The 19,901-nt window shown below is 41.7% G+C and overlaps 1 protein-coding gene across 2 annotated transcripts in view; it reads left to right on the forward strand.

Moving 5' to 3' along the window:
• SH2B3 (SH2B adaptor protein 3) overlaps positions 1–19,901 on the forward strand; it is a 184,763-nt gene that overhangs the window by 153,296 nt on the left and 11,566 nt on the right. For both annotated transcript variants that reach the window (XM_040346363.1, XM_040346372.1), the window contains exons 5-6: positions 6,483–6,571; positions 15,587–15,681. In XM_040346363.1, the coding sequence (XP_040202297.1) occupies positions 6,483–6,571; positions 15,587–15,681 (184 nt within the window). The remainder of the gene's footprint in view (positions 1–6,482; positions 6,572–15,586; positions 15,682–19,901) is intronic.

Here is a 19,901-nt window from a genome sequence, read left to right on the forward strand (position 1 = left end):
AGAGAGCAGCCGCTCATTCACAAGTCGGCGCGAGACTCGCGCATGCGCAGTAGGAAACGGGCAGTGAAGCTGTAAGGCTTCACTGCCTGTTACCCTTAGTGTGAATGGTGGCACAGGACCTGCATCGATCGAGGGATTGGCATCGGGGGGGGGCCATCAGCGCAGGCAAGTAGGACAGGTAAGTTTCCTATATAAAAGTCAGCATCTACACTGTTAGTAGCTGCTGACTTTTAAAAAAAAAATTGCGGGTGGAATCCTGCTTTAACTATGCAACAAAGGTTAGAATTACTCATGAAAACAGACAAAATGCCGCTGGAATATTTTCCCCCTTTGCGCCTGAGGGTAAAATAAATATTAATGCACATTTTTTCAACTTTGCCATGTGTTAGTAAAACCGTTAGTAAATACCATCACAACTACTTTGTACATCCAGGTGGATTATACGAAAAATTACGGACAAAAATTATGGAAAAATTGGGTTTTTATTTGGTGGTAAATGGTAAGAGCCCTTTCACACTGAGGCAGTTTTCAGGCGTTTTAGCGCTAGAAATAGCACCTGAAAACTTAATCTTATGCTTTCACACTTGGGCGGTGTGCTTGCGGGATATTAGAAAAAGTTCTGCAGACAGCATCTTTGGGGCGGTTTGAGAGATTGTATACAGCTCTCAAAAAACGTCCCGGCCTATTGCAAAGAAAGCCTAAAAAAAGGGTTTTTAAGCCCTTATTCGACTGCTAGTACTAACGCTAACGCACAGGTGGCCCCAGTATGAAAGGGGTCTAATGGACATTATTTTTATTATGAAAGGAAAACTGGCCCAAAATAGTAAAAAAAAAAAAATATATATACATTTTTGAAATTTAGCTGTGTATTGTTTGTTTCTACCATAAACTACCACCAAAGAACAATCCAAAATAAATGCTCCTGCTTCCAACGATCGCCACAATACCACATATGTGTATGTTATGTGTTGTTTGTACCGTACAATAGTGTGCATTTTGCTTTTTTATTTTATTCTACTGAAAACACACTGACACTAATTTAAAAAATGTTTTTTTTTTTTTTTTTTTTTTTTTTTTTTTTTTTAGTCCTGATCAAAATATACTGACCATGTACTTTGACCCTGACCTTGACCCAAACACAAACCCTAGCACTGACCTAGATCAAACCTTGAGAGAGAGATACAATGTATCTTTGCTCTCCAGGGGCGATCTTCACAGTGACTGATCACTGTGATAGCCAATCAGAGCAATCAGGTGACGCGGAACCAGGTGAGACTCTGGTCTCTTTGCTGGGAGCGGGCTGTGCGGCCCGCTCCCAGCACTAAGACAGATACACATACAGTTAGGTCCATATATATTTGGATACAGGCACAATTGCTGTTTTTTCAACTATATACCAAAATATAAACAAGTTTTTTTTATATAATGGATACAGGCTGAAAGTGCACAGTCTCAGGTTTAAATTAATTTGAGGGTATGTACATCTAAATGGGAGGAAGGGTTTAGAAATTACAGCTCTTAAGAATAGCCATCCCCCTTTTTTAAGGGGCCAAAAGTAGTTGGACAATTGAATCAAAAGCGGTTTAATGGGCAGGTGTGGACTAGTCCTTTGTTATTTTTTCATCAATTAAGCAGGTAAAGGGTCTGGAGTTGATTTTAAGTGTGGTATTTGCATTGGAACGTACTGCTGTAAACCTACATCAAAGGAGCTGTCCATGCAAGTGAAACAGGCCATTGTAAGGCTTCAAAAACGAAACAAATCTATCAGAGAGATAGCAGCAACATTAGGAGTGGCCAAATCATCAGTTTGGGACATTCTGAGGAAAAAAGAATGCACTGGTGAGCTCAGCAACATAAAAAGGCCTGGACATTGACGGAACATACAGACAAGTGAACACTCTCCAGGAGGTGGGCATATCATTGTCAAAGTCTACAATCAAGAGAAGACTTCACAAGAGCAAATACAAAGGGTTCACAAGGTGCAAACCATTCATAAGCCTGAAGAATTGAAAAGCCAGATTAGACTTTGTCAAAAAACATCTAAAAAAGCCAGACCAGTTCTGGAAAAGCATTCTTTGGACAGATAAAACTAAGATTAATCTGTACCAGAATGACAAGAAGAAAAAAGTGTGGAGAAGGCTTGGACATACATGGCTTCCAGTGGCACTGGGTCATTGGTGTTTATTGATAATGTGACAGAAGACAGGAGCAGCCAGGTGTTTAGAGATATACTGTCAGCCCAGATTCAGCCAAATGCAGCAAAGTTGATTGGACGGCGCTTCACAGTACAGAAGGACAAGGTTCCAAAACACACTGCAAAAGAAACCCAGGAGCGTTTGAAGGAAAAGAAGTGGAATATTCTGCAATGGCCGAGTCAATTACCTGACCTTAACCCAATTGAGCATGCATTTCACTTGCTGAAGGCAAGCAAATCTAATGCCAGAAAGACCCACAAACAAAGAACAACTAAAAACAGCTGCAGTTAGAGCCTGGCAAAGCATCAAAAAGGAGGAAACCCAGTCTTTGGTAATGCCCATGGGTTCCAGACTTCAGGCAGTCATTGCCAGTAAATAATTCTCAACAAAATATTCAAAATTAACATTTTATTTATGATTATATTCATTTGTCCAATTATATTTGAGCCCCTGAAAATGGGGGGACTGTGTATAAAAATGGTTGCAGTTCCTAAAATTTTTACTTGATATTTATGTTCAAACCCTTGAATTAAAGCTGAAGTCTGCACTTCACATTCATTTGCATTGTTTTATTTTAACAATGAAAATTATGCCTGTGTCCAAATATATATGGACCTAACTGTATATGGTCCCACATAAAAAAGCCCAGTCCAGTGCCGATGGGGGTTAACCTTCAATTATTGGTGGTTGTTAGTGGTTTAGCATGCAAAACATATACAAGACATTTTTAATATGCAACATTGGAAAATAGGCCTAAGCACTGGTTAACATTGATTCTACTTTGAAATCGCGCTACTTCACTTGAAGTAGCGCTATTTCAAAGTAGCAAGGTCAGCGCGATTTTAGGTACTACTTGATAGACATTTGTGTGGCTTCATGTACAGATGTCTATTGAAATCACACCTAAAATCGGCAAAAGTAGTGCAGGAACGACTTTTTCAAATCTGTGCAGCCCCACACCGATTGGAACAGTGCCATTGCCTCCAATAGGCTGCGACTTGTCATGCGATTTGATCACTCAAACCGCACAACAAATCGCTCCAATGTGAACCTAGGCTAAATGTGTGTTTGTGATGCTAAACTTTGCAGGTTTGCCTTTTTTTTTTAATTGGCAGCATTAAACAAAACTCGGCGGGCATAGTTTTATGTTCTGATTTTCCACCAAAAACTAAATAAATGTCACCTATCTTTGTCATACTTTATTCAAGATCTGGTGACAATCTTTAATGTGGCTGTAAATAGAGGTCGACCGATATATCGGTCGGCCGATATATCGGCCGATATTTCGCGTTTTTAAAGATATCGGCATCGGCCGATTATTGGGTAAATTTAGGCCGATTGTCTAGGATCTGTGCTGGGTGGAATTCTTCCGCCTGCCTGCCCGCCCGCTCGTCGCCCGCTCGCTGCTATCTGCTGACTTTATATTTTTTTCCGTTTAGGAAGTCTGCAGCCAACCAGCGGGCCGGTAACAGCCAATCGGCGGCCGCCGCTGCAGACTTCCTCCACTGTAAAAAAAATGTCCCCTGACGTGCTGCGCGCACTGCCTCTGCCTACAAATTCCAGAATGCAGCACGGGCCGGTAACAACCAATCGGCGGCCGCCGCTGCCGTCATTCTCCACTCTGGAAAAAAACGTCCCCTGACGTGCTGCGCGCCCTGCCTCTGCCTACAAATTCCAGAATGCAGCACGGGCCGGTAACTGTCAGCCCGCGCTGCATTCTGGGGCTTGTAGGCAGAGCGTGCAGCACGTCAGGGGACATTTTTTCCAGAGTGGAGAATGACGGCAGCGCGGCCGCCGATTGGTTGTTACCGGCCCGCTCTGCATTCTGGTGATTGTAGGCAGCACAACAGGGAAAAATGGAGCTTTGTGGATAGAGTGCTAATATCGCCCTTCCTTCTGTTTTAGCACTGCTCAGCGCTCAGGAGTAGGCAATACAGAAATTTGGCCACAAGAAATGAGACAATGATCAGCAGCTGCAAAAAAAAAAATGTAAACATCAAAACAAAGTAGCAACTATTGAAAGTCCCAAAGTCCCATATAATACTGCAGCAGCGCCATTTCCAAACAAACGTTTGAAAAACAAAACAAACTTCTATATAATCAATATAGAAGTTTGTTTTGTTTTTCAAACGTTTGTTTGGAAATGGCGCTGCTGCAGTATTATATTGGACTTTGGGACTTTCAATAGTTGCTACTTTGTTTTACTGTCTGTTTTGACGAAAGGAGCTTTCTTGTGCTAGGCTAGAAGATGGAATGGAGCCTGGAGCGCTCCGCTGGTGGGCATTGATGAGGTGGCAGTGAATGACATTGGGCTGTACTGGTGGGCACTGATGTGGTGATGCACTGGTGGGCACTGATGTGGTGATGCACTGGTGGGCACTGATGTGGTAATGCACTGGTGGTCACTGATGTGGTGGACACTGGTGATATGCGCTGGTGGGCAATGATGGGGTGCATTGGTGGGCATTGATGAGGTGGCACTGATGGGCTGTACTGGTGGGCACTTTCGTGGAACTTCTGGACACGGATAGGCTCCACTGGTGGGTACTGATGAGGTTGCACTGGTGGGCACTAATGGATACTGATAGGCTGCACTGATGGACTGCACCAGTGGTCACTGACAGGCTGCACCCCACCTCTCCACCCTAAACAATTATCTCCTCCCCACCTCTCCACCCTAGGTTTTTTGAGATGAAGGAAAAAAAAAGAAAAAAGAAAGAAATATCGGCCATCGGCCACCCCGATTTCCAAATATCGGCATCGGCCAGAGAAAAACACATATCGGTCGACCTCTAGATGTAAACCTGATTCATGAAATTTGAGCTGGGCACATATATCTGCAGTATTTTGTTATGTCTCTTAAAAGAGCCCCAAAGGTGTCCCATAGCTCTCTCCTGAACTTCCTCTGTTATCAGCCTGATAACTCCTGACAACCTCTGGGGAGGTTGCTAAAATAGATTAGCAGGGAGCTGGCCCTATTACAAAACACATCTGAGAGTCTCTGCCAATGATGAGGGGGTGTGTGCGTTTCCTCCAATCAGCAATGTTAGCTATCTTGGCTGTATGCCCAGACATCACACTCTGTGTTAAACAGGAAGAGAACATCTAACAGTATCTGAACATTTTAAACAGTATATAAATGTGAAGACAGCAGATATACCGGTACATGTAAAACCTAAGTAGGGAGATTTGGTTTATCCCTGTGTATCATCTGAGGCTGTTCACTTCACTGGGTGTATGGGGGGTTTACATCCACTTTAAGCCTGTAAGTACAATTGGATCTCATAATACCCTCTGGCTATTTATCAGAGGCACTAATAAATCAGCTAGGCTGTAATTTTCTGGGCTAGCTTTTGCTCCTCTAAAGTAAGTATGGTGCCAAAGATTTCTGCACAATACAGAAGTCACCATAGTCTGATGTGTATGTTTACATACCGTAGCTATCAGTCTTAGGCAGGTTAAACAACTATCTGTGATGTTTGTGCCAGCTTGTTACACTTGCAACTTTTTAGTAGAGTTTTGTAGTGGCTACATTATCTGTGGGTACAGTGTGTGTATCTGCTGTCGCTTCCTATGGTACATGCCTATGCAGCTTTTAGACCCCATTCACACCTGAGCGTTTTGTAGCTTGAAACCTGAAGCTACAAAACGCTGGAGGGAAAAAAATCTATTATTCTCTATGGAGATGGTTCACATCTCCACTCCAAAACGCCTGAAGCCAGAAGCTCTAAAACGCCTGAAGCTCAAACAAGTTCTGGGACTTTTTTTTTAGGCAGGTTTTGGCGTTTTTCTACTTTTTACATTGGTGACCTTTTGACCTGTACAAAATCGCCGCAAAAATCGCGGTAAAAATGCGCGACTTTCTGCCTGAAAACGAATATGCTCATGTGTGAATGGGGCCTAAATCACGGGTATTCAACAGCTGCATTGGATAAGATGGGTAGTTAGTTGATGGCTATCAGTGACTGAGCTACAAACCATTTTTATTGAATAATTCATAATTTCTTATTAGCAACAAAAATGCTAATAATAGAGATCCTGTAGCTGCTACAAATCTCTACACAATTGCTGATGTGACATAGCTCTTCAGAGAATTTAAGAGTGTGTCCTACGGCTTTAACTTTAGAAGATTTATACAAAACACTTCAATGAAGGGTAATTATGACTACATAAAATAAAAAATGGTTCACACAGATAGACAGAAATAGCCTTTTTAGATGTGGCTAGAATTAGAAAATAAGAATGTTTGTAATATTTTTATTTTTATTTGTTTATCCTATTTTTCAGGATAGTGCCACTGAAGTTATTTTTGAAGTTGCAGATGACCAGCAACTAAATTTGTGGACAACAGAAATCAGAAAATGCACGAACCGTGGGTAGGCAATCTTGTTTGTTTTACAGAGTAATAATAAAGAAAAAAAAGAATCACTCTTCATTCATATACATTTGGGAATAGCCACAATTTTTTTATTCACATTTTAACATTTTGAGGTAAATATCATTTCATAGTGTATTTAATACCATATTTATGTATTTAATATTAATACCACAGCCAATTATTTTAGCATACTCGTCTATTATAAGGTGATGTAATAACTGCACATCGATAACTATTAACAATTAGGCTGGTATTTATCATACAGTCATGCAGCTATTTAGTGGCTGCAACTGGTGACCCTTGTGGTTGTTAAATATCTGTTGCAGTTTGAAAAACATATACTGAGATATAAAGTGGAAATAAAAAGTCTACACACCCCTGTTAAAATTTTCAGGTTTCTGTGATGTAAAAAAAAGAGACCAAGATGAATCCTTTCAGAACTTTTTCCACCTTTAATGTGATCTATAAACTGTCCAACTCAATTGAAATACAAACTGAAATATTTTAAGGGGGGGGGGAGGGTGTGGTAAAAATAAAATAATGTGGTTGCATAAGTGTGCACACCCTCTTATAACTGGGGATGTAGCTGTGTTCAGAATTAAGCAATCACATTCAAACTTTAAATAGAAGTCAGTATACACCTACCATCATTTAAAGTGCCAGTGATTAACCCCAAATAAAGTTTAGCTGTTCTAGTAGGTCTTTCCTGACATTTTCTTGTCGAATCCTACAGCAAAAGCCATGGTCCGCAGAGAGCTTCCAATGCATCAGAGGGATCTCATTGTTAAATGTATCAGTCAGGAGAAGGGTACAAAAGAATTTCCCAGGCATTAGATATACCATGAAACACAGTGAAGACAGTCATCATCAAGTGGAGAAAATATGTCACAACAGTGACTTTACCAAGAACTGGACATCCCTCCAAAAAACACGAGAAGAAAACTGGTCAGGGAGGCTGCTAAGAGGCCTAGAGCAATATTAAAGGAGCTACAGGAATCTCTGGCAAGTACTTGCTGTGTGGTACATGTGACAACAATCTGCTGTATTCTTCATATGTCTGGGCTATGGGGTAGAGTGGCAAGATGGAAGCCTTTTTGTATAAGGAAAAACATCCAAGCCTGGCTAAATTTTGCAAGAACACATCTGAAGTCTCCCAAAAGCATGTGGGAAAATGTGTTATGGTCTGATGAAACCAAGGTTGAACTTTTTGGCCATAATTCCAAAAGATATGTTTGGCGCAAAAACAACACTGCACATCACCAAAAGAACACCATACCCACAGTGAAGCATGGTGGTGGCAGCATCATGCTTTGGGGCTGTTTTTCTTCAGCTGGAACAGGGGCCTTAATCAAGGTAGAGGGAATTATGAACAGTTCCAAATACCAGTCAATATTGGCACAAACCCTTCTTTAGGCTTCTACTAGAAAGCTAAACATGAAGAGGAACGTTATCTTTCAGCATGACAACAACCCAAAGCATACATCCAAAATCAACAAAGGAATGGCTTCACCAGAAGAAGATTAAAGTTTTGGAATGGCCCAGCCAGAGCCCAAACCTGAATCCGTTGAAAATCTGTGTGGTGATCTGAAAAGGGCTGTGCACAGGAGATGTCCTCGCAATCTGACCAGATTTGGAGTGTTTTTGCAAAGAAGAGTGGGCAAATATTGCCAAGTCAAGATCTGCCATGTTGATAGACTCATACCCCAAAACACTAATAAAATCAAAATGTGCTTCAGCAAAGTATTAGTTTAAGGGTGTGCACACTTATGCAACCATATTATTTTATTTTTACTTCCCTCCATCTAAAAGATTTCAGTTTGTTGTTCAATTGAGTTGCACAGTTTATAGGTCTCATTAAAGGTGGAAAAAGTTCTGAAATTATTTCTTGTTGTCTCATTTTTTTACATCACAGAAACCTGACATTTTAACAGGGGTTTGTAGACTTTTTATATCCACTGTACAAGGAACTAAATCACAGTTACAAGCATAACTGTAACTGCCAATTAGAAGTACATATCACTATAACAGGTACTGTTGTGCTTATAAGTTTACATACCCTGGCAGAGTTTATGGTTTCTTGGCCATTTTTCAGAGAATATGAATGATAACACACACTTTTCTTCCACTCATGGTTAGTGTTTGGCTGAAGCCATTTATTATCAATCAACTGTGTTTACTCATAATGGCAATAGAAACTACCCAAATGACCCTGATAAAAAGTTTACATACCCCAAGTTATTGATACCGTGTATTGCCCCCTTTAAAATCAGGAGGGAAACATGGACGATTACTCAATAGAGTTCCCTCTAGACTATACGGATGTGGCTTTGTGAGTGCTTTTTCCTTTTTCTATTTCCCTTTAAAATCAATGACAGCTTGAAGTCTTTTGTGGTATTTGTGGATGAGGCTCTTTATCTTCTCAGATGGTAAAGCTGCCCATTCCTCTTAGCAAAAAAGCCTCTAGTTACTGTAAATTCTTAGGCTTTCTTGCATGAACTGCACTTTTGAGATCTCCCCAGAGTGGCTCCATGATATTGAAGTCAGGAGGTCAGGAGACTGAGATGACCACTCCAGGACCTTCACTTCATTCTGCAGTAACCAATGACAGGTCAACTTGGCCTTGTGTTTTGGTTCATTGTCATGTTGGAATGTTCAAGTACGACCATTAAGGGTGCATGGGTCCCAATATCCCTGTACATGCGTCTGGCCTCTTTCAGGACACTGGATGCATGGATTCAAACGAGAGATGGGTGTTTTTTTAAAGCACCTGATTGGAGCCAGAGGCTCTAATAGGCTTCAAAATAGGGTGGGCTCGGGCTGCAGAGAATGCGAACCAAGCCCACTAAGGTGTTTAATAGCGAATTAATAATCGCTATTGTAACACTGACCCTCCTCCCGGGCCAATCAGGAAGCGGGTCTCGCCCGATTGGCTGAAAGGACAGGCGATCCTATTGAAACTGAACAGGTGGCTTGGATAGGCTACAAACATTACAGAACAAGTCCAGTTAAATGTGAATAATTAATCACAGACACTCTAAGGCCGCGTACACACGGTCGATCCATCCGATGAGTATTGTCCGACGGACCATTTTCATCGGTTCACCGCTGAAGCAGACTGATGGTCTGATGTGTGTACACACCATCAGTTTTAAAACCAATTGAGTCCAACGCGGTGACGTAAAACACAACGACGTGCTGAAAAAAACAAAGTTCAATGCTTCCATGCATGCGCGGGTTTTGAACCGATGCTTTTGTGTACTAACCATTGGTTTTGACCTATCGGTCAGCCGTCCATCGGTTCGATTTTAAAGCAAGTTCTCTTTTTTTTGACCGAAGGACAACAGACCGATGGGGCGTACACACGGTCGGTTTGGACCGATGAAACTGAACTTCAGTCCGTTTTCATCGGTTTGGACCGGTCGTGTGTACACGGCCTGATACTTGAGTTTTTCACAGCAATATGAAGCAACTAGCAGAGTTCCTAATGGCCCGTACACAAAATTCCGACAGCAAAAGTCCGATGTGAGCTTTTGAACGGAAACTCCGACCGTGTGTATGCTCCATCGGACTTTTGCTGTCTTAATTTTCTAAAAATTCCTATCGGAAAATCAGATCCTCTGTATCAATTCCGACGCGCAAAATTCCGATGCATGCTCGGAAACAATTTGATGCATGCTCGGAAGCATTGAACTTCATTTTCTCGGCTCGTCGTAGTGTTGTATGTCACTGCGTACTTGACGGTCGAAAGTTCAGAGAACTTTTGTGTGACCGTGTGTATGCAAGACAAGCTTGAGCTTTCTGACTTAAATTCTGATTGTGTGTATGGGGCATAATTGTGGCTAACAAATCTATTTACTTATTATAAAGCAATGGCCCTCACTAGAATTCTGAGTTGGCACCATCATATACATCAAAAGCTGTGGATGACACTGGAAAAGTGTATGGCAGGACAAAATCTGGCCCACGTCCCATAGATCCTGCAAGTGTTCTGAAGTGTCTTACGGTCCTTTCACACTAGCGGACCGTTCGTCCGTTCATTACAAGTCCGTTTACGGACTTGTAATGAATCCCTATGGGATCGCGTCCGTTAGCGGATGGAGCATCCGCTAGCGTCCGCGACCATCCGCGTCCATCGGGATCCGCTTTTGCGAACGGAAGAAACACTATTTTTCTTCCGTCTGGCGGAACGGATCAGATGCAGACAGACAGACGGTCCGTCTGCATCCGATCCCCCATAGGGGAGAGCGGAGCAGAGACAGGGCGGTCTCTGCACTGTGTGCGGGGACCGCCCTATGCGCCGACAGCTCAGCGGGGATGACGGATGATCCCAGCTGAGCTTTGGCGGACACACGGAGCAGACACAGAAACGGTCCGCTCCGTGTGAAAGGACCCTTAGACTCTACCTCATTTCTAAAAGTGCATACTCTGCGACTTTGCAACAGACTAGTTAAACCTTCTATTTCTCCCTTCTACCATTAGGAGGCTTTTTTGTGGTTCCCTTTGCGTTAGTCTTTTTTCCTTTTTCAGTATTTGGGCAATGGACGGGGATACAAGTTACCTTAAAATACTGGTGGATGGCAAATTGCATCCCTCCTGAGTTACGGAAAGCTTATGGTCTATTTCCATTTGACTCTTGGAGGCTTAGACAACTGACTATCTATGTGAATACTGCTATACAAGAAAACGAGACGCAATGATTCCCTGACTACTTTTGAGTCTTTGGTTCAAACTGCCTCAATTAGGAGCCTTGCTTCTGGTGACTCATAAGGTACTTTGAGACTGTGAATCCCCTAATGATCCCAGTTTTTTCAGGAAATGGGAAACAGAGCTGGAAACCTCCTTTTCCGACTCGCAGAAGCTGTCTCTACTCAAGTGGACCCATGCTTCTACCATTAACTCAAACCCACAGGAAACAAGTTATAAACTGTTAACTATGGTAAAGCGTCACAAAGACTTTACCATTGACTGCTGTTGTAGAGGTTGTGGGTCACACATTTCACAGCTCCGTATCTGGTGGGAATGGCCCATTCTTAAGTCATTGTGGAATGAGATCAGAAAGTTGATTCCAGACATCACTACTATTTTAATACAAGAAGATCCAGCTTTCTGTTTACTGCACTCTCTCCCTCTTTCTCTTAAATAGTTTAATAGGTGTGTAATCCCACATTCATTAAATGCAGCAAAAAGTTTGATCCCCTTGCACTGAAAATGTCCATTGGTACCTACTGTAGATGAATAGTCCAAAAAAGTAGATCCGATTATGGAGGCAGAGCAATGGGTGTACACCTGCAGAGACCATTACGACAAATGTTATCAAATCTGGGCAACTTGGATACATTATAGATCTGACGGTGACCACGAATAATCTTTTTTACTGTGATTCACTGTTTGTTGCAATGAATCTGATTTCTCAGTCTTCTTTGGTGATATACCAGCGTATTTTACCCATGAGTTGACAGGACACGGCATCAAGCTTTACACCCCTACATGGTTTCATGTACTTTGTTGTTTTATTTTTTTTCTGTTGATCTTGATATTTCTCTTTTTCCATCTGTGACATATCATGGCTGCATTGCTCATGTATCTGTACCACATTGTAACAACTTTTCAGAGGTCTTGAAGGTTAATGATATTCTGAGCAAGCGGTAACGATGTTCTTGTTTAATTGCTTATGGATATGTCTAATCTATAACCTCATAAATAAATTATATATCTATACAGTGGTGGCAAAAGTTGTGGACACTTTTTTACATTTTTATATTTTGTACCTTTGCAGGCTTAAAGGGAAATGTTATTTTGCACCAAATGCAAATGTTTATATGTCAATTCAAAGGCAATTTAATGCTAAATTCAGTACAAAAAAAAACAGAATACACATATATGCAGTACAAAAGGGTTACGCTTACTTTAGTCTAAAATAGAAACACAAGTGTAAAGACCAGGCCTTTTCTCACACTTTTTGTTTACATCTAAGAATTTGCTTTGCTTTTTTTTTCTTTGTATAAAATGACTTAGAACCGCCTAGCAGTATATATTTTGCATTTGGTGTAAAATAACATTTGCTATAAGCCTGCAAAGTTGCAAAACGTAAACATTTCAAAAAGTGTGCACAATTTTTGCCACTATATAATATATACATATATTATAAAGAATAGTCAGAAACATAATAGTATAAGCCACATATTGACCAACTTTAATGGCAAAGAGGACCAGTGATTGCTAGTTGAAGTGGTCCAGCTGAGATCAATGAATGCCACACAGTGATACAAATCTTCACATTTGGAAAAATCCAAAGGATGCTTTCATCCCAAAATGTCTTTCACCATCTATGGTGGGGGATCCAGAATAGTATAGGCAGCCATCTTGTGGGTATTATTAGGTTCAACGATGGATGTATAACAAATCTTAAAGGAATGGGTGTGCAGAATGGATTCATGTGAAGTTTAAAACATACAGCGCTATGGGTGGAGTGGTGCTGAATAGCATAAGGGGTCAGCAAGTTATAATTTTAGTGCATTAATGCTTCAGTGATTGACTAGAACAGTGATGGCGAAAATTGGCACCCCAGATGTTTTGGAACTACATTTACCATGATGCTCATGCACTCTGCAGTGTAGCTGAGCATCATGGGAAATGTAGTTCCAAAACATCTGGGGTGCCAAGGTTCGTGATCACTGGGCTAGAACATAAATTAAAGTGTTTTTAAACCCAAAACAGTAAACTCAGTCTGTATATGTGCATGTACATGCTTGCTATACTCATTGTGGAACTTAAGGGGTTATTCCTCTGCATTGTGTAAAAAGGCTGTTTTATCCTGTATGCATAGATCCTTCCCTCCTGCATTGTCTATCTGGGGAAGGCCAGCTAACACACGCTCAGTTGTGTCTTTTATGCTGGAGAGAACATTTACTTTTTCTCAGAGCTAGCCAGGTCACATGATATTGACATCACACATGTGGGTGGTTATACAGGCTGTAGTGGAAATCTCCTCCTACCTGAACTTTCAGCACTTGAGACACTGTGCATTTTATCATGTAACCGTGGTATACAGATCAGCCAAAAAGGTATATAGTGGCAGAATTTTTATGTAAAAAGAAGATTTATAAGCTGTGGGCCAGATCCTCAAAAGGGATACGCCGGCGTAACTGCTGTTACTCTGACGTATCCCTGTTTCTAACTATGGAACTGATCCACAGAATCAGTTTTCCATAGTTAGGCAGAAGATCCGGCACTGCCGGATCTTAGGATGCAGTACCGCATCCGCCGCTGGGGGCATTTTGTGTCGAAATGCCGCCTCGGGTATGCAAATTAGCACTTACGGAGATCCACAAAGCTTTTCAGCTTCGTTTTTTTCTCCGTAAGTTTTAGTTTGCAAACGCAAAATTAGGGCTGTTTTTACAAAGTGTAAACTGTTTACACCTTGTAAAAACAGACCCTTCTGTCTAGCGACGCGATTTTTCTTTTGTTTTGAATTTTTTTTTTTTTTGCGCTGTATCTTTTTTTTTTCCCGACGCAACTTTATTGACCCGTCGCAATCCACAAAGCTCGGCGTAACTTAATTTCGCTCTATGCACGTCGGGAAAATGACGTCACAAGCATGCGCAGTACGGCAGGCGCGGGAACGCGCCTAATTTAAATGGGAATCGCCCCCATTTGAAGAGGAACGCCTTGCGCCGGCGGAATTTAAGTTACACAGCCGAAAATTTCTAGGTAAGTGCTTTGTGGATCGGGCACTTAGGTAGAAATTTTAAGGCAGTGTAACTTAAATGGAAAAAATTAAGTTACGCCGGATCTTTGTGGATTACCCCCTGTGTTCTTTTTGCAGGGGAGTTTTTATTTAGCTTATGCTGACTTAAATTACCCACTATTAGGTAAGCAAAAAATGATATTGTTCTTGCACAAGATTGGGTATATTTTTGCATTAGTCGTAAATGAAATCAACCCCATAAGGTCAGGGGTATGGATAAAAGAGGGATAGGAGGTGAAAAAGAGTGAAGTAGAGAGAGGGGATCTTACATTCCTTTGTAGCACTGATTGGAGCAGGGCGAGTGTCGGACCTCTGAAGACCTGGATCATTGCTTGTATGTGAGCAGTGGCCTGACGCTAGCATTCTCCCTGCACACGGTATTTGAACTAAAAAAAAAACACAGAAAGAAGAGCATATCTATTACTGTATATGCAGCCTGCTGCATTACTGTGATAAATACTGAGGCTTCAGTTGGACTTTAAAGAAACTGAATAAAGTCGTGCAGCTCTGTGGGGGTTAAAAAAAACTCGATAGATGGTTGTGCAGCCTGAATAAAAAAGAGCACCTGCTGCTGAGTAGCATTACAAGTGTGACTCGCTATATAGGTGATAATCACAGTTTCTGAAGCAGGAAGCACAGGAAGTACATGTTGACCTGTAGGCTTTGCATATGTTACAGCCTCCAGTGCTTTGCTGAAAGACTTTTCCTGTTATTGAAATACCAAGAACTCTGTTAGCAATTAATCACTCTGTGATTTCCAGAGCTTGTCCTCCTCCGGTTCTGCTCCCTTCCTTGAATTTCCATGAATTACAAGTGTGCTTCCGCCACTTGGAGAGACTGCTGTAGCCGACCTACCCAGTACTACAAATGTAGTCCATGGCATGCTAGTCAGGACAGATCACAGCTATATAGTTATTAGGTCTTCTTTCACCTCTATAAAATATTTCTTCTATTGTGAACAAACCAACTGGATTAAAAGTATGTAGAAGTTGCATGGCTGGACATGGTCATCTTAACAAGGAGTTTTTTTCCCTCCCTGCCATGGAGTCTCACTTCTCCTGCTGTAGTAGTAGCCCTACTAGTCCCACTGCATTCTCTATTATGTAAAAAAAAAAAAAAATAGGAGTGACACCACTTCATAATGGTTCACAAAAAGGCAAGTGCACGTGTAAACTCACATGATGTTTCAGTCTTGCATATTTATGAAAGAACTAGATACGGCTACATGATATCAGTGTTCACTGAAGTTCAACTTCCTTGTTACAGGACAGAAGAAACAGATGGAGACACGCAGTCGCCGGTTCACTCAGACCCCATGTCACAGACTCTCGGCGGTGGCAGCACTGACACCATCATCCAAGGTCAGTTGACTTGTGTACTTAGTAAATGTGCTGGACAAGTGTTTTGATTTTGTTGGGATGTTTGCTGCCTGTTGTATCTGCAGTGTCACTTCAATCTTGGAAATATTCAGCTTACTTTAACTCTATTCTCCTAATGAAAGTTATTTTATTATCTGTGTATTTTCCTTGTCATTCTGTCCTGGTGACAATGTCAGCACCAGGACAGGAAGTGAGGGGAAACCTTCAAAACAGAGGCTTGGACAGCAGTAGAAACCTGAAAGAGGTTTTAACCCTTCCCCACTCTCTAAAGAAACTTGGCTACAGGTGCATTTTTTGTATTCAGTACGAGGAGATGTTGTGATAAGTTGTATCTTTTAACCTTTACTTCCACTATTGTATCCTCTGTGTATGGTACCAGTAAAAATTGCAAAGCGGAGCTGTGTGGCTAGGCCCAATATATAAAGTAATATAAACAGGAAACCTAGCCTCCTAAGGCTCCGTTCACACTGTTGTGCTGTGGTAATGTGAGTTGGTTTGATGTGGTGCCATTCATTCTGAATTCCTAATATATATGAGATTGTAGGCCACACCTATCCGCAAAAAAATATCCTCAGATACAAATAACTAAATAAAAACATGAAACATCCCTTTGGAAAAAAATTGGCCGCAGCACCTTTATTGGTTTTAAACAATGTATTTTTCCATAACTCTTTATTATATTCATAACTTAATACATTCAACTAAACAGATTTCTATCTGCTCAGTTTTTAGAACTCCAGCAGTAGCACAATTTTAAATATAAATAACAGCCTCCCCCCCCCCCCCCCAGAATCCAGGGTGACCCTACCACATAACGTTGCTCGCGACTGGGGCGGAAGGGAGGGAGCTCCAATCTTCTTCTCTGTCCACGGGAAAAGAGGGAGAACCCCTCTCCTGCTACCCCATTTATAGCCTATCACCTGTTTTCTAGCGCTCTGATTGGTTCTTCCTGAATACCTTTATCTTTCTTCCTTAAAGGGGCAGCAGCCCTAACTTCCTATACCTCCACAGCTGTTAATAACATTTCTCCTAACCTGGGATGGGGAGGCCACAATCTCAGGAAAGTGGACCCATATTGTGCCCCCTTTTTTCATTCTCAACACGCTTGCATTGCAGCGCATCACAACGCACATCACAACGTGCATTGCCCTTTTCTACCAAAAGTACTGCCTTTAGAAACATAGAAAAGTGACGGCAGAAAAAAGACTGAGTAAGTCTGCCTTTTTTTTTTTTTTCGTTAACTTTTTTTGTCTGAGCATAGATCTATGTTTAGGTACATAGGAAAGCCCATTCAAATGATTTTAAACAATTTTAAAGTTGTTCTAAAGTCTTAATGTTTTTATTTTATTTTCTCAATTTTTTTTACCTTAATGCATTCTCTGCATTAAGTTAAAAAAAACGACTAACTACTTGTTCTCCCCCCATCTCTAAACACTTACCTGCCTCCTCTGACTGATCTAGTTATTTCCCAGATGCATCATCACTCCTGCATTGCTCCTCCACTTCCTAAACTCACAAGAGACACAGGCAGCAGCAAAAGCCATAAGCTCCTGCTGTTATTAGTCAAAGTCCTGGGAAGAGGGAGCGGGGTGTGGTTTACTGGCACTATGTGTGCCTATAGACTCACACAGTCAAGATTTCAACCGCATCCACAGGGGTGCCCCCATAGCACTGTGCTTGCTGAAGGGGCATTCGGAGGAAGAAGGATCGGACAGTGCCAGCAGAGGACTTCCAAAAAGGAGGTGAGAGACGCTTTCTGCAATATCATTGCATGAAGCAGGTAAATATAACTAGCCGGATTCAGGTAGAGCGGCGCTTCTTTGTTCCGGCGTATCGCATCTCATATGCGCTACGCCGACGTAACTCTGAGAGGAAGAGCTGTATTCACAAAGCACTTGCTCCCAAAGTTACGTCGGCGTAGCGAAAATGGGCCGGCGTAAGCCCGCCTAATTCAAATTAGGCAGGAAGTGGGTGTACTACATGTAAATTAACCGTGACCCCATGTAAATGAAGGGCCATTGGTACGGCGCATGCGTGCGCATGCTCAGAATCACATCGCAAATACTCCCTACGATACGACGGCTCAATGCGTACGACGCGAACCTAACTTACGCCCAGCCCCATTCAGATACGACTTACGTAAACGACGTAAAAGCCGACGGCAGTTCCGACGTCCATACCTTGCATGGGCTGCGCCACCTATAGAGGTGTTTTATCTTTACGCCGGCGTATGTCTTACGTAAACGGCTTAGCTTACTGCGACGGGCGTACATACGTTTGTGAATCGGCGTATCTAGCTCATTTACATATTCAACGCGTAAATCAACGGAAGCGCCCCTAGCGGCCAGCGTAAATATGCACCCAAGATACGACGGCATAGGAGACTTACGTCGGTCGTATCTTGGCAACATTCAGGCGTAGCTCATTTTAAGAATGAGCGCACAGATGCGACGGCGCATTTTCAGACCTACGACGGCGTATCTACTGATACGTCGGCGTAAGTCTCTGTGAATCTGGGCCAACATCTTTCAATATATAAGAATGAAGCGCTGAATCATGAAATATAAACAAATATCAAAAAATATTGAATCAAACAACATATAAAGTGCAAAGTTAAATAGCCATACAATAAAGTGCAAACATTTCCAAATTAAAACAGTGAAAATTCCACAAATGAATGTTGATTGATGAACTAAATGTAATTGTGAAATCCTATATATAAAGCTTCCAGACCACCAATGAATCGCCTCACTCGTGCGCCCCCCAATGGGTAAAGGCTTAGCTTTGGGAGTGCGACCCCCCCAACTAAGCAGGTTCAAAAACGCCTGTGAGCCACCCCAGGACTCAGTGTGATATCCAACACAGCTGACGCCTAAACTTCTCCCAAGATCTCCTCCTCAGTATGTCAGCAGCAGAGCATGTGCAGAGAAAAAGACTCCAATTGTACTTGAATTGTTTAAAACACTAACATCTGCTTAAAATGTACTGGGTACTCACAATATGCGGGTGCTTCCAGCGCACCACACTAATACGAACATGGGTTTAAAGCGCAACAAAATCTCGATCAGCCTCTCAAATCGCTATAGATTTCGAGTGCCTTCACTGTCCTAGCCCCTCCCCTACGCATGTTCGACACAGGGTCACATGTCTTCCTCAGGGGGATCTCTGATAAATATAACATCTTTTTTTATTTTGGCCGAAAGAAAAATAGTATCACGTTAAAGCTAAGCACATTAACACGTGTATGCTGTTGTAGTGCCCCAGTGTGAGTGGGACCTTACCTGGTCGTACACTGTTCGTTTTTTCCATTAAGTCTGTAAACTGAACAAAAAAACTGGTTCCTCCATCCACACAAACAAGGTTTCCCCCTGCCAGGACATTGTATTCTGATAGTGGCTGATTTGGAGCGGGGAAGTCCATACATAGTTGCATAGTTAGGAAGGTTGAACAAAGACACTAGTCCATCCAGGTCAACCTGTGTGTGAATTTCATCCATGTATGGCCAGCTTTAGTGGTCGTTAATAGGCTGCATCTTAAAATGCTACTTTTCTGGCCACCATGCTGATGTTTTGGCTTCAGAACTTTTGATATCTTTGACCCTAGATAAATATGCATTTCGAGGATTCTGGCTTTACTTCCTGCATACTTGATTCAGTCAATGACTTAAGTAGACCATGTACAAGTAGAATTTTGTTCTAAAACTTTAGTTTTAGAACAAATTTTTCTAATTATTAGTGGAGTCAAATCGATGTTCATTTTGAACTGCAGTGATGAGAAGATTCAAAGTATCAGGATGGAAAATTTCACTTGAATGATATTGTATGTGGTTTTTGGTCAGGAAATTACATTCGTTCGAAAATCAAATGTTAAAAGCAAACAAGTCAAGTCACTGAATGTACTGGGAATTTTCCGTACGAATGTTCATTCGGAAATCTAGTGTATGGCAAGCTTTAGAAATGTCTAAAATCAGATGTTAAACATGAGCCAAACAACCACTGTTTTTAGGAGGATAGTAATGGTAACTTATGTATCTCTATCATGTTCCATTGTCTTCACCATATTTCCATATATAATGTTTACCTTCCCCTCCTGTAAGTGATTTTCTTTTCTTGAGGAAAGTCCTCTATATATTCCACTGCAAATTCCACTGTCATCTCTGAAGGCGCTTCCATGTTCACCCGGTCTTTCTTCCAAGTTTGCGG

The sequence above is a fragment of the Rana temporaria genome, chromosome 1 (assembly GCF_905171775.1).
Source record: "Rana temporaria chromosome 1, aRanTem1.1, whole genome shotgun sequence".
In the NCBI taxonomy this organism is placed as follows: domain Eukaryota; kingdom Metazoa; phylum Chordata; class Amphibia; order Anura; family Ranidae; genus Rana; species Rana temporaria.